The 13,623-nt window shown below is 70.1% G+C and overlaps 1 protein-coding gene across 5 annotated transcripts; it reads right to left on the reverse strand.

The window, feature by feature from the left end:
- Positions 1-282: 282 nt before the first annotated feature.
- Positions 283-13,554, reverse strand: GAA (alpha glucosidase). 5 transcript variants are annotated; one of them, XM_084861926.1, is made up of 20 exons: positions 13,460-13,554; positions 10,725-11,272; positions 9,733-9,878; positions 9,306-9,471; positions 9,097-9,193; positions 8,655-8,774; positions 8,311-8,429; positions 7,608-7,739; positions 6,829-6,939; positions 6,564-6,677; positions 6,331-6,415; positions 5,422-5,539; positions 4,919-5,052; positions 4,202-4,353; positions 3,968-4,116; positions 3,116-3,257; positions 2,368-2,511; positions 1,838-2,002; positions 1,401-1,553; positions 283-1,019 (listed from the first exon to the last, which is right to left on the reverse strand). In XM_084861926.1, exons 2-20 carry the CDS (start codon positions 11,238-11,240, stop codon positions 960-962), a joined length of 2,823 nt encoding a protein of 940 aa, XP_084718052.1. In that variant the 5' UTR covers positions 11,241-11,272; positions 13,460-13,554; the 3' UTR covers positions 283-959. The 5 variants fall into 5 exon arrangements, with proteins under 5 accessions (XP_084718052.1, XP_084718050.1, XP_084718051.1 ...); XM_084861924.1 differs by having other exon boundaries at positions 1,359-1,553; XM_084861925.1 differs by lacking the exon at positions 13,460-13,554 and adding an exon at positions 13,336-13,426 and having other exon boundaries at positions 1,359-1,553.
- Between the last annotated feature and the right edge of the window lie 69 nt (positions 13,555-13,623).

Consider the following 13,623-nt stretch of genomic DNA (forward strand, 5'->3'; position numbering starts at 1 on the left):
TTCAATTCCCAGGCCAGGCACATGTCCGTTATGGGCTCCGTGCTAAATATGGGTGTGCAGGAGGCAGCCGATCAATGATTCGCATCACTGATGTTTCTATCTCCCTCTCCCTCTGAAATCAACATAAAGACACACCAGGGGAAAATATTACCAAAGATAATGTGGACAGGCCTGTAGGTCCCTGAGACACACAGAGACCGCAGGTTCACGGGGAGTGGGTTTCAGCAAAGGCACTGAGGGGGAAAGGGGACTATTTTCAACAAGTGCCAGACCACGGGCTAGTCACACAAGAAAGAAAACCAGAAAACCTGGACCAGCCTTTACTCCATCACATCCAACCTCGCTGGAAATGCCCCAGGCTTAAAACCACAAAACTTCTCCAGAAGACAGAAAAGTCAGGGACATGGGGTTTGGCAAAGGTTTCGTTAAAGGGGTGTAGAAACAAGCGGTGCCCATCACAATGAAAAGCTTCACTCCTCAAAGACATCGTTCCGCGTCTCCGTGCCCTGGAGGCCAGGGGGACCCGGAGGCTGGACCGGTGCCGCTTCATCACAAATAACTGCACTTAACACGAAAGCTGTCCCAGTCAGTCTCCCGAGGTCCCAGCAGGCGGCCCCCAGTTCCGTCACTCGGGGCACAGGTGCCATGGGGCCCCACACGCCACCTCCCCTGCCGTCGGGGCAGGCAGCTGGGGTGGCCGACGTTCCACGCATCCCAGTGACGGGTTGCGGAGAGCAAGGCTCCAGTGAAAGGCTCCGAGCCCAGGCAACGCCAGGACGCTGGCAGGCGTGGGAGCTAGCTGGCCCAGGAAACGGGGATGCAGGTGCCACTGGCCAGGGTCCAGCACAGGAGGTAGACAGGTGAGCAGATCTGGGTGTTGGAGGGAGGTCAGCGCTACGCCACATGGGTGAACACGAGGGCAGCTGGGAAGTTGAGGCCTGACGTGCCCCTGGCCCCAGTCACGACCAGCTGATGAGAAACTGCTGTCCCATTGTCAGCGAGACGGGGATGTCCAGGGTCTGGAACAAGAAAGAACCATTGGCCCCAAACCGTGGAGCAGAAGGGAGCCCAGCGCCCGGCAGGCAGGCGTGGACGCGGGGAGGCGGGGGGGGCGGCTGACCCAGGTGACGGGACAGTGCTCCCGGCTCTGGCCGCCTCAAGCATGCTCTGGAACAGGGCGCGCCACACAGACACAGGCAGAAGAAAGAGGGTTCCAGGGGCCAATCCTGCCCCACTCCAAGATCCAGTTCCTCCCGCCCCTTGTGAGGCCCAAGAGTCCACGGGATCTACATAGCATGTCCCTGAGGCCAGCTTGGAGGACACTGTGTCCTCAGGGGCCCAGCCACCCGCACCCCCACCCGTCCTGGGGGACAGCCCTCTGGCCTGTCTTGGGCTCTTGCCTGGGTGTCCGGGCTGTAGGTGAAGTTGGAGACGGGAACCCCATTGGCAAGGACCTGCTTGGGGGTGGAGGCCACCCCCAGGACGGTCACCCTCCTCAGCTGCAGGGCGGCCCCCTCGCTGCTCACGTGCACCACGTCGTTCACGAGGGAGTTCTGGGCAGCAGGACAGGCGGGTGTGAGCGGACGGCAGCGGGAGCCCCAGGACAGGGCCTCTGCACGGCCCCGGCGAGGGCAGGGGGCACTCGGCCCAGCCTGGCCCAGCGGCACAGGCCCTGGGCGGGCTGGCAGTGTGGGGGCTCGGGCCCGCTCCTCTGCGGGCAGACAGCCTGCACTCGGGGTGGCCTCCAGGGGACAGGTGGCCATCCCGGGACCCAGGCCCGGCTCCTCACCCCAGGCAGGCCCCACGCTGCACCCCGCTGGGCAGGGGCAGGACTCACGTTCCCGGCCAGGAAGACGAGCTGTGTGTAGGCCCCGCGCTCCAGCACCCCCAGGCTCTCCCCGTCATCCCAGAAGAGCTCCCCGCGGGCCTCCCCGCTGGAGGTCAGGGCCACGGCCAGCGCCATGGGCTGCTTGCGGGACTCTGTGGTCGTGAGGCCAGGGCCCTGCAGACCGGGTGGCACACGTCACCGGACAGAGCCTTCGACCCGGAGGGAAGGACAGGACGTGGGGACAGCCCCAGCCCGGGAACCAGGCCCGCAGGATAGTCTGCCGCCGAGTGGCCCAGCCCCCGAAGAGACCAGCCTGTCCCAGGCGGACCCCCAGGACAGGAGAGCCCACAGATGTTTGCAGACTGGCTGACTCCGGTCGGGCCCGCCCCTCCGCAGCCCGGGCCACAAGTTAGTGGGCTGTATGGGGAGCCTCCACCCGGACCCCCTCCTCCACCCTCAGGAGCTCCGCTGCGGCCGGGCTGGACCAGCTGCTCAGAGCAATGCGGCCCGGACAAAGGCCTCGGTGTCCGGCCAGGTACCTGCAGGGGGACGATGTGTCCAGCCCGAAGGTGGACGTTGATGGTGTCCAGGGGGGCCGGCAGTGTCACCCACTGGCCCTCGCTGTGGATGGCAGGCTTGAGGGGTGCCGGAGGTGGGAGGCTGCCAAGGGCCTCGAACGGCACCTGGATGGGGACGGCACGTCACCAAGGGTCCTGGGCAGCGCCCCAGCCCCGTGCTCTGGGCAGGAGCGAGGACTCCAGGGCGAGGCCCAGGGGCCTGGCAGAGACAGGCTGGTGCGACCTCAGGGCAGAGGCCCGGCCACTTGGTGGGAACAGGGCAGGAGAGGCCCCAATCCCGGGCCCGGGTGGGGCAGGTCAGAGGTCACTGGGAGGGGCAGGATGTTGGGAGCAAAAGAAGTGGGGTCCTGGCCCTGACCGGTTTGGCTCCGTGGACAGAACGTTGGCCTGTGGACTGAAGTGTCCCGGCCTCAATCCCGGTCAAGGGCATATACCCAGTAGGAGGTGTGCAGGAGGCAGCTGATCGATGTTTCTAACTATCTCTCTCCCTTCCTCTCTGTGAAAAATCAATAAAATATATTTTTTTAAAAAGGAAGTGGGGTCCTGACTCCCCCTGCAGCAGGGAGGTTTCAGCTCAGACTCAGTTTGCACATCTGGAAAATGGGTCCCCGCAAGGACTGCGCAGGATGCCGCCCGGGAGGCGCAGGCGAGGCCAGGGACCTGGGGCAGACACGGCGTCTCCCAGTCCTCGGGGTGGGCCCGGACTCACCGTCTGCAGGTCGAACCACGTGCCGGCCGGGAAGTAGCCAGTCACTTCCACCTGCCCGGCCTCGAGCACCGGCGTGATGAGCAAGGCCTGGCCCCACAGCAGCTGGCGGTCCACCGGCCAGGTGCGGGGGTCCTCGGGGAACCTGCGCAGAGGCCGGGGCCGGGGGCCCGGTCAGCCCAGAGCCCCACAGAGGCTCGGGAGCAGCCGGAGCCGCGCGCGGGAGCCAGGAGCCGGACGTGGCTGGGACGGCAGGGCCGCTCGCCGACCCACTGGTGAACTCCGGGGCGGGACGGACCCTCCCCCGTCGGCAAGGGACAGGCAGACGGTGCCCGCCCACTGCCCGTCTGCTCCTGGTGGGTCTGACCTGCCAGGCCGCTCTCGCTGCATCGAACCCCCGTCTGCTGTCCCTTTTCCCCACTAACTAGTGGCCCCGGACCTTCGTGCGTGGGGGGCAGGAAAGGGCACCTGAGCTTCCCAACCGCCAGCCAACGCCTTGCCACGCGAGGGCCCTCAGGCTGCGGTTGAGGACCATCCAGCACGGCCCCTCCCACACGACCACGGCCGCCTGGGTCCCGAGCCGGCAGTGCTGACTGTCCCACAGTCGCTTCCCACCGGCGGCCTGGGCCCCGCTCGGCCTTCATGCCGGCCGTCTCTGAGCTGGCGTCTGAGGGGGGGAACTGGAGTGCAGGGGGGACCCCGGGAGGGAGGGCCTCGGCTCACTCCGCTGCCGACCCGCTCTGGCTGGGTTCCGGGGACTCCCGTGTGGCAGGAAGGGCTGGCCGGGGTCACCGTGCCCGTGGCTGCCCCTCCCTCTGGGCACCAGTGGGGCAGGGGCCCACCCCGGGCACTCACTCCAGGAAGAGGGGCCGGGCCACGGTGTCGCCGCGGGCGTGGGCGCCGTGGAAGAGCGTGTAGAGGTGGGGCAGCAGCGCGTAGCGCAGGCCCAGGGCCCTCCGCATGGCCTGCTGCGCCGGCTCGCTGAAGCGGTACGGCTCCTGCGGCTGCGGGCGGAGGGCGGAGGGCGGGGCCGGTTACCGCTGGCCTGCGGTGCGGCCGGGCAGGCCGGGCCCCGGGAGCCGCGCCTACCAGGCTGTGCAGGTCGTTGTGGTTCCGCATGAAGGGGTAGAAGGCGCCCAGCTGGGTCCAGCGCACGCACAGCTCCTCCGTCGTGTTGCCCTGGAAGCCGCACACGTCCGCGCCCACCAGCGGCACCCCCAGCAGGCCGAAGAGCAGGGTCCCTGCCGGGGCAGCCAGGGGCCTCAGCCACACCCGCCCGCACCCGTCCGTCCGCCTCGTCGGGGTCAGCAGGTCAGTCTACCGGCCTGAGGGGCGCCCGCACACCTGGGCGGCGGCTGGCACAGCAAGCTCGCCCGTTGGGGTTGAATGGTGTCCCCCCAAAAAGAGAACATTCCAGTCCGAACCCCCAGTCCTGTGAATGGGGCCTTATTGGAAACAGGGTCTGGGCAGATGCGGGCAAGTTAAGATGAGGCACAAGGCCCTCACCCACATTGCTGGTGACCCTCGCAGACAGACCCGGGGAAAGCCAGGAGCTGACGGGTCAGTGACGCAGGCCACCAGCTCTGGGACCGAGTGAAGTGGAGGTGGGGACCCCGGGAAGAGGAGGGCCGCAGGGGAGCTGACCCAGGGGGTGAGGGGACCTACAGGTGAGGGACGCCCCCAGGTGAGGGGACCTGCACAGGCACTCACTGGGCCCCGCCATTGCGGCAGGTGTCCCTGACTGTGCTGGCCCAGCTCCCAGCTCTGGCTGCTCCCCCGAGAGGTGATCCCCCCTGGGGCTCTCACCCGGCACCGAGGAGGACAGATGCTCCCAGCTGCTCCACACGTCCCCTGTCCAGTGGCCGGCGTACTGGCCGTGGCCGGCGAAGGTGGAGCGGGAGATGACGAAGGGGCGCGTCCCCCGGACCTTCACCAGGGCCCTGGGCGGAGTGGGCACAGCCGTGCGGAGCGGTCAGGCCCCCCCAGTGCCGGCCAGGCGGTGGGCACAGAGCCGGGCGGAGCGGGTACAGCCGTGCGGAGCGGTCAGGCCCCACCAGTGCCGGCCGTGCGGTGGGCACAGCGGGATGCAGGAGGGGGAGGCCCCACCAGCATGTGCTGGGCAGTCAGCTCTGCAGAGTCACCTGCCGCCCTGGCAGATGCCCATGGCACCGGGAGGACCGCGTCCCGCCTGGCCCACCGGAGCCGGGCCTGGCCGGCCCACACGGCCCCGAAGCACTGGGCAGGGCCTGGGGCGGGCATGGCCCCGGGGTGGCCTGGGCTCCCTCCCCCCAGGCCCCCTCTGGCCTCACCTGTAGGAGGCCCAGGCCTCGGTCAGGCCGTACAGGTTGTGCAGGTTGTAGTGCGTGGAGAGGAACTGGCGGCTGGAGGCACAGATGGTGGCTGCCCGGAGGGACCCGCCTACCACCCCTGGGGGAGAGGGCACTTCTCAGAGGGCTCTGCCTGGCGGGCTAGCGCACCCCGTCCTGGGAGCACCCCGTCCTGGGAGCACTCCATCCTGGGAGCACCGTCCGGGAGCACCGCCCTGGGAGCACCCCGTCCTGGGAGCACTCCATCCTGGGAGCACCGTCCGGGAGCACCGTCCTGGGAGCACCGTCCGGGAGCACCGTCCTGGGAGCACCGTCCGGGAGCATCGCCCTGGGAGCACCCCATCCTGGGAGCACCCCATCCTGGGAGCACCGTCCGGGAGCACCGTCCTGGGAGCACCGTCCTAGGAGCACCGTCCTGGGAGCACCCCGTCCTGGGAGCACTCCATCCTGGGAGCACCGTCCGGGAGCACCGTCCTGGGAGCACCCCGTCCTGGGAGCACTCCATCCTGGGAGCACTGTCCGGGAGCACCCCGTCCTGGGAGCACCCCGTCCTGGGGGCACCCCGTCCTGGGGGCACCGTCCTGGGAGCACCCTGTCCTGGGGGCACCGTCCTGGAGCACCCTGGGAACTTGGGGCACGCCACAGGCTGCCCTTGGCAGACCTGAGGCACCATTTCCGGGCTGCCTCTGCCGTCTTCTGAGCCCAGGATGCCCACCCTCCGGGTCCTGCCTCCGCTGCAGGGATGGGGTCTCCACAGCTGAACCTCACTCCTGGGCCCCCCTTTCCCGGCTGGCCGCACCCACCGACTCCTCAGAAATCACGGCTCGAGTCTCCCGAGCCCGAGCCCGATCTGAGCCGCGCGTGCCGCCGGGCAGGCCGGCGGGAGCTCACCGGGCACGTAGGGCGGGCTCTCCAGCTCGTTCTCGGGGCAGCCGTCCACGGAGCCCCTCACGAAGTTGGACGGCTCGTTCATGTCCTGCAAGAGGCCGAGGTGGGCGTCGCCAGGGCGGGGGGGGGGGCGAACCCAAGGCTCAGGGGCACGGGGGGGGGGGGGCGAAACCAAGGCTCAGGGGCACGGGGGGGGGGCGAACCCAAGGCTCAGGGGCACGGGGGGGGGCACTCACGATCCACATGCCGTCGAAGGGCACCTGGGCGTGGAACTCGGCCACCATGTCCTGCCACCAGTCCAGGGCCTCGGGGTTGGTGAAGTCAGGGAAGGCGCAGGGCCCCGGCCACACCTGGAGGGGAGGCCGCGGGGCAGCCGGGGCCCCGAGGGAAGGCCTGGAGGTGGCCTCCGGGGCCCGCCCACCGCTCCGTCCCCGGGCAGCGCCCTCTCCCCGCACCCTCCTGCCCCGCCGGGACCCCTGCCCCGCCTCGCCCGGCCCCTACCTGCCCGATGAGGGGCTGCCCGGTCTCGTTGGTGATGAAGACGCCCCTGCGCAGCCCCTCGTCGTACGGCCGGTAGCTCCCCGCGGGGCCCGCGCTGCTGATGGCGGGGTCCTGGGGTGGGGGGGGGGGGGGCGAGTCTTGGCACCGGTGGGGGGGCAGAAGGCCCCGTCGCTGGGCGAAGCCGTCGCGGTGCTCACGCCCGAGCACGCGTGGACACACAGGTCACCTCCAAGGGGAGCCCGGGTCCAGCAGGCGAAGGGGCACGGACACAGGCTGCCGCCTGACGCTGCACCGGAGCCTCCTGCCTACGGCCTCCTGTCCGCGCCCATGTCCATGCCGGTGTCCGTGTCCGTGCCCGTGTCCGTGTCTGTGCCCCTGCCCGTGTCCGTGTCCATGCCCATGTCCGTCCCCGTGTCCCTGTCCATGCCCGTGTCCGTGCCGGTGTCCGTGCCAGTGTCCGTGCCCGTGTCCGTGCCCGTGTCCGTGCCCGTGTCCATGCCGGTGTCCATGCCAGTGTCCGTGCCCGTGTCCGTGCTGGTGCCCATGTCCATGTCCCTGTCCGTGCCCGTGTCCATGCCCGTGTCCATGCCGGTGTCCGTGCCCGTGCCGGTGTCCATGCCCATGTCCCTGTCCGTGCCCATGTCCATGCCCGTGTCCATGCCAGTGTCCGTGCCCGTGTCCGTGCCGGTGTCCATGCCCGTGCCCGTGTCCGCGGCGGGGCCTTTGGTCTCCGCTGCCCTCCCCCCCCCAGCCCCAGGCGCGCTCCCCCAGAGGCTCACCACGATCATCACGTAGCGCTGGCCGCCCTGGTGCAGCTCGCGCACCATGGCCGGGAAGTCCCCGAAGCCGTCCTTGTTGAACGTGAAGTCCCTCCGGGCGTCCATGTAGTCCAGGTCGTTCCACTGCACGTCCTGCAGCCGGGCAGGGCGCTGGGAGCCGGGCACTGCCCTGGCCAGCGCCCCCCGGCCCACCGGGCCCCAGGACCCTCCCCGCCCCGCTGGGCCCCCAGGGCCCTCCCCGCCCCGCTGGGCCCCCCAGGGCCCTCCCCACCCCGCTGAGCCCCCCAGGGCCCTCCCCACCCCGCTGAGCCCCCAGGGCCCTCCCCACCCCGCTGAGCCCCCCAGGGCCCTCCCCGCCCCGCTGGGCCCCCCAGGGCCCTCCCCGCCCCGCTGGGCCCCCCAGGACCCTCCCTGCCCCGCTGGGCCCCCCAGGGCCCTCCCCGCCCCGCTGAGCCCCCCAGGGCCCTCCCCGCCCCGCTGGGCCCCCCAGGGCCCTCCCCGCCCCGCTGGGCCCCCCAGGACCCTCCCCGCCCCGCTGGGCCCCCCAGGGCCCTCCCCACCCCGCTGGGCCCCCCAGGGCCCTCCTCACCCCACTGGGCCCCCCAGGACCTTACCCACCCCGCCGGGCCCCGGGACCCTCCCCGCCCAGCCGCCCCAGGACCCTCCCAGCCCTGCTGGGCCCACAGGGCCCTCCGGCGCTCACCAGGGGGAAGTGGGCCCGGGTCATGTTCTCCACCACCTGGCGGGTGACGGCGGTGGACTGGTAGCCCCAGCGGCAGAGGTGGAAGCCGAGGGCCCAGTACGGAGGCATGAAGGGGCGGCCTGTGCCAGACGGGCTGTGAGCGCCGGGGCACTGAGGGGGGAGGGGGGGGAGCGGGGAAAAGAGTGCAGGGGGGATGGGGGAGAGCGGGGTTGGGAGGAGGGGGGGAGAGCGGGGCGGGGGAGAGCGGGGGAGGGGGGAGAGCGGGGCGGGGGGGGAGCGGGGGAGAAAGCGGGGCAGGGGGCAGGGAAGCCGGGGAGCGGGCGCAGACCGGGGGGCAGGCCCACCTACGACCTCCAGGTACTGCTGCACCACACTCTTGGGCTCCGGGCCCAGGAAGACGTACACGTCCAGGATCCCGCCTGTCGTCCGCCAGCTGAGGGCGGGGCTGGGCTGCAGGACCACGTCTGGGGGGCAGCCGGGCTCAGGGACACCGCAGCCTGCCCCCGGCCCCCGGCCCCTCACGGGGGACGGACCAGCTACCTCTGGAGCCTGGGAGCACCGCTGAGGGACAGGGACTCGGAGGACGGGCGATGCTGAGGGGGACCCGGGACTCCGTTTCCGGCCTCTGCTCCCCCGGAGGACCACACACTGGACTCATTTCTTAGAGCAAAGGCGGCCTGGCCCTGTCCACTGCCCCTCCCACCCCCAGCCGTGGGCACTGCGCCGGGGAAGGCCGGGCCTGGCACCACACCTGGCAGGGCAGGCCGGCGGGCCGGTGTCGCTCACCCATGGCGTTGCTGTTCAGCAGGAAGACCCCGTGGGCCAGCCCGCCGTCCTCCAGCGCCAGGTAGAAAGGGTGGGACCCGTACAGGTTTGCGTCGGGCTGGGACAGAGGACCCAGCGCTCGGCCCCGAGGCTCCCCGGCCCCGAGGCTCCCCCGCCCCGGAGGCTCCCCCCCCGAGGCTCCCCATCCCCGGCCCGCCCGGCCCCCTCACCGTGGGCGCCATGTCCCGGTTCCAGAGGGTGACCTTGGTCCAGTTGGTGTCGAGCAGGAGGGGCCCCAGGTGCTCGGCGAGGCCGGCGAGGTGCCGGGTCGGCAGCGCGGTGGACAGCTGCAGGAACTGGTCGGCGAAGAACAGGGGCGCCACGGCCGTGTCCAGCCTGCGGAGACACCGGCCTCGCAACCCCGGGGCCAGGCTCCTCGCCACGGCCCCCACCCACCCCACCCCCGGACGCCCAGGCCCCGGGGTCCCCACAGCCGGGTGCCCGGAGCACGCGGGAAGGGAGGCTGCCCGGCTGTGCCCAGCCACCGGCCGGCTCAGAGCAGGCTGCCCAGGAGCCGGGCGCAGGCAGGCGCTGGGAGGGGCCGCCCGACACCCTCCCTGACCCGGGAGCCCGCGGCGCCGAGGGGCCGGCACTCACAGCACCCGGCCGTCCCGCCGCCGCCGCACCACCAGCCCGAAGGGCTCCTCGGAGAACTGCACGCTGTAGAGCGGGGCCGGCGCCCGGCCGCGGGCACGCGGGGTCTGCACGGGCACCTCGTAGCGCCTGCTGGCGGGGTCTCTGATCTGGACGGGGGCGGGCAGGAGCGGGCGTCGTGAGGCGGGCGCTGGGCCGCAGCCGTTCCCACGCCGCCCGCTCCCCCTGCACACACACACACACACACACACACACACACCCCGGGGGCGCGGGGTCCGGGGAGGTCCCGGATGGCCGCGCCTGGCGGGTGGGGCGCCTCCCGCTGTGAGCCTGCCTCAGTGCAGGCGCCTCGGTGCTCGGCCCAGGCCCACGAGGCGGCCTCTGCTTTGCTTGCTGACCCTGGCAGCACTGTCCCACCGGGCACAGCGGCTCCGCGGGCACAGCGGGCTCAGGTGAATGAGGAAACGCACTCGGGCCCCGCAGCCTCTCGGTAAGCAGTGCCCCCTTGGTAAGCGGCGGCGGCAGTACTAACACCGGCCGGCGGCCCAGCGGCATGGTGGCGGGCTCTCGGCATGGCAGTCCGTCCACCAGGGCTCACAGGCACCCGCTCGGTGCCCGGCGGCTCGGTGCCCGGCGGCTCGGGAACCGCAGACAGAGGCCCTGCCTCGGGGACGGATGGGGGCTGGGTCCCCCCGCCAATGCCTGCGATGGCCCCTCCCTCCCCCTCACCGTCCCGCCAGCTGCCTGCAGGACCCCATGAGACTCACTTTCCGGGGACCTAACCTCCCCAGCCGCGCCCTCCACACAAGTCTAGAACCTTCCCGTCGTCGTCTTAGCGGCCCTGCTCCCTGCGGTGGCACTGTGCTCACGCCAGGACTCTGGGCGCCGCCCACGTTTGTGCAGAGAGCAGACCCACGGAGCCGCGCCCGCCGCCCCCGCCCCCGCACCCCCACGCCGTGCCCGCCCCCACACCGCGCCTGGCGCCCGGCGCCCACCGTGACGCGCAGCCGGCTCTCCGTCTCCAGCCGCACGTCCAGCCGCAGGGTGAGCACGTCCCTGGGGAAGAAGCTCGGGGCGGCGCGCGTCAGGCTGGCCGTGTAGCCCGTGTCCGTGGCGGTCAGGTTGCCCAGCCGGTAGCTGGGGTAGCCGGGCGGGAAGAAGCACCAGGGCGGCCCCATGCGGGAGCCCCGGGGCCGCCCCACGGGCGCGTAGCAGCAGCCCCGGGCCTCGCACTCCCCCTGGGTGACGGCCTTGTCCGGGGCGCAGTCGAAGCGGCTGTTGGGGGGCACGTCGCACTGTGTGGGTGCCGCTCCGGGGCGGGGCTGGGGCCCCGGGCTGTGGGCTCCCTGCTGGCAGGCTCGGGGCGGCTCCTCGGGGCCACCACACAGCTCCAGGGGAGCCACTGCCAACTGGTGGAGCAGGACGTGCCCCAGGAGGACGGTGGCGGCCAGGGAGAGGAGGGCGCAGACGCCCAGCCAGGGGCGGGCGCGGGGCGGCCCCCGAGCGCCCATGGCCTGTGCCCGCGGGGATGGGTCCTGGAGGCCTGCGGAGAGAGGAGCCGGCTCAGCAGGGGAGTGAGCCGCGGGGCCTCCGACGCCCCTAGCAGCTTCCTGACGACGTGAACTTGTGCAGCGGGGGCCGTGCGGGGCGGGGAGAGGTCAGCTGCGGAGGGGGCAGGTGAGGATGGGGAAGGAGAGAAAAGTCCCAAATGGGGGGGGGGGAGGCCGAATACCGTGGAATGTTACCCAGGAGCCGCCTGTAGGTCTGCAGGAAGGATTTAATGACACAACAGACCTACCTGATAGAGGGCTGAGTCCCAACAGCAGACGCTGGCCTGCTCCCGCACAAGCACCAAGGCTATTACGTGTGACCAGCAGGTGGGAGTGGGGTGCCCGCAGGGGGTACCCCTGCCCTGCTGACAAGCCCAGGGGAGGCCTGCATGGCGGTCTTACAAACTCCCACAAGGATGGGCCTGAAGGCCCACGGGGAGGGTCTGCGATTAAACTGAACGAAAGGCAGCGGTGGTGGGCGGTTCCGTCCTGGGCCAGCATCTTCACTGACAAGGTCAACCCTCACCTTCACTGAGCCTATCGTCTGTTAGGTCACACCCTTGAAATGTCGGGCAGCTTGTAACTCCCCTTTTTCCTGGACCCCTCAGGGCTCAACCAAATGCCCTGGGCACCAGGACAGGCGACCATAAACGCCTCCCTTGTTACTGTTATCCTGTTAATTAGCAACTATCCTGCCTGCCCAGCGGTTTACTTTCCACCCAATCCCAGAGGCCCCCACCTCCTTTGCTTCCTTTCTCCCGCCTCCCTAGCCCATCACCAACGGATTTCGGTAACCGCCAATAAAAAGGTGAGAGAACGCCCTTCTCCGGAGCACTATCCCAATCCCTCCAGTTGTCAACATTTGGCTCAAATAAACTCACAAGAATTCTTTACAGGTTTGAATGCTTTTACGTTAATGTCTCAAGGATACAACTAGGAGCCGCCCATGGTGCGGTGTGGGAGGGGGCAGGGGGCACGGGGCCACCCGCCCAGCATCACCATGTGGTCACCAGCCTGGGTGGTCACCAGCCTGGACGCTCGCCAGACGCCGAGGAGGGTGGGATCTCACCAGGCGGCACGCGTGGGTAGATCACCGGCACTGGTGAGGAATCCCTCTCACTCCCAGAAGTCAGGGATAAAAGTCTGGGGACCCGCTCCCAGCCACCATCATCTCATTAGCGTGTAACATACCCCAGTGGTCGGCAAACTGCGGCTCTCAATTCTGACCTAGACTCTCAATTCCCATAATGACAGGCTGCTGTTGTTCCTTGTGATTAAGCCCCCATCCCAGCGGCGGTCAAACTCATTAGTCAAAGGAGCGGCAAACCTCGGCTCGCGAGCCGCAGTTTGCCGACCGCTGAAATACGCTCATTACTCCCAAGATACCAGGGCTTAGGAGTGGGAAACAAAGATGCAACATTTATTTTGTTAAAGTGTCCCGGCTGCACCTGGCCCCACCAGACACCTGACGGCCCTTTCCTGATGGGGAAAACTCAGAACCAAGGGGACTCGGCCCGGCCGGCGCGGCTCAGGGGTTGAGTGTTGACCTGGGAACCAGGAGGTCACGGTTCCATCCCCGGTCAGGGCACAGGCCTGGGTGACGGGCTCCATCCCCAGTGGGGGGCGTGCAGGAGGCAGCTGGTCCATGATTCTCTCTCATCATTGGTGTTTCCATCTCTCTCCCTCTCCCTTCCTATCTGACATCAATAAAAAATATATATATTTTTTAAAAGAAACAAGGGACATCAGAGCTATGGCAGGGTCCGCGGTGGGAGCCCTGGGGCAATGCCCCCCAAGTGCAGCAGCTGCAGACGAGGGCCCAGCCCGAGGCCCCGGGCGGGGGCGGCCAGAGCCCAGCTCCGCCGCCGGAGGGAGGGTCCCCTGCGCCCGTTTCCTGCCCACGGGGAGGGCGGCGCAGCCTCCGCCGGGCCCTGCGGGACGAAGGAGGCGCGGGTTCCGGGCCCCACGTTGCTGCCGCCCCCGCGCCCGGACCCGGCACCGCGCGCCCAGGTCTCCAATGGGAAATCACTGACGACCCGCGGGTCAATCGACCCACCGACCCCTCCCGCCTCCGGGCGTCAGGAGGGCCCGACCCGCCGAGCCTCCGGCCGGAAAGGCCGCGGGAGCCGCCGGGCCGGCTGGGACCGCGGGAGGCCCTGGCCCGCTAGGGCGCCGCTCACCTCCGCGCACGCGCGCTCAGCTCCGGCCCCGCACGCCTCTGCGCACGCGCGCCTGCCCGCAGCTGCGCCCCGAGGTCAGGTGCCGGCGGGGGCGGGCAGGTCACGTGACCGCCTCGGCGCAGGCGCCCTGGGTGAGTGCGCGCTTCTGTGCCCGTGCGCCCCCT

Source organism: Pipistrellus hanaki (assembly GCF_964339955.1).
Source record: "Pipistrellus hanaki genome assembly, chromosome: 16".
Taxonomy (NCBI): domain Eukaryota; kingdom Metazoa; phylum Chordata; class Mammalia; order Chiroptera; family Vespertilionidae; genus Pipistrellus; species Pipistrellus hanaki.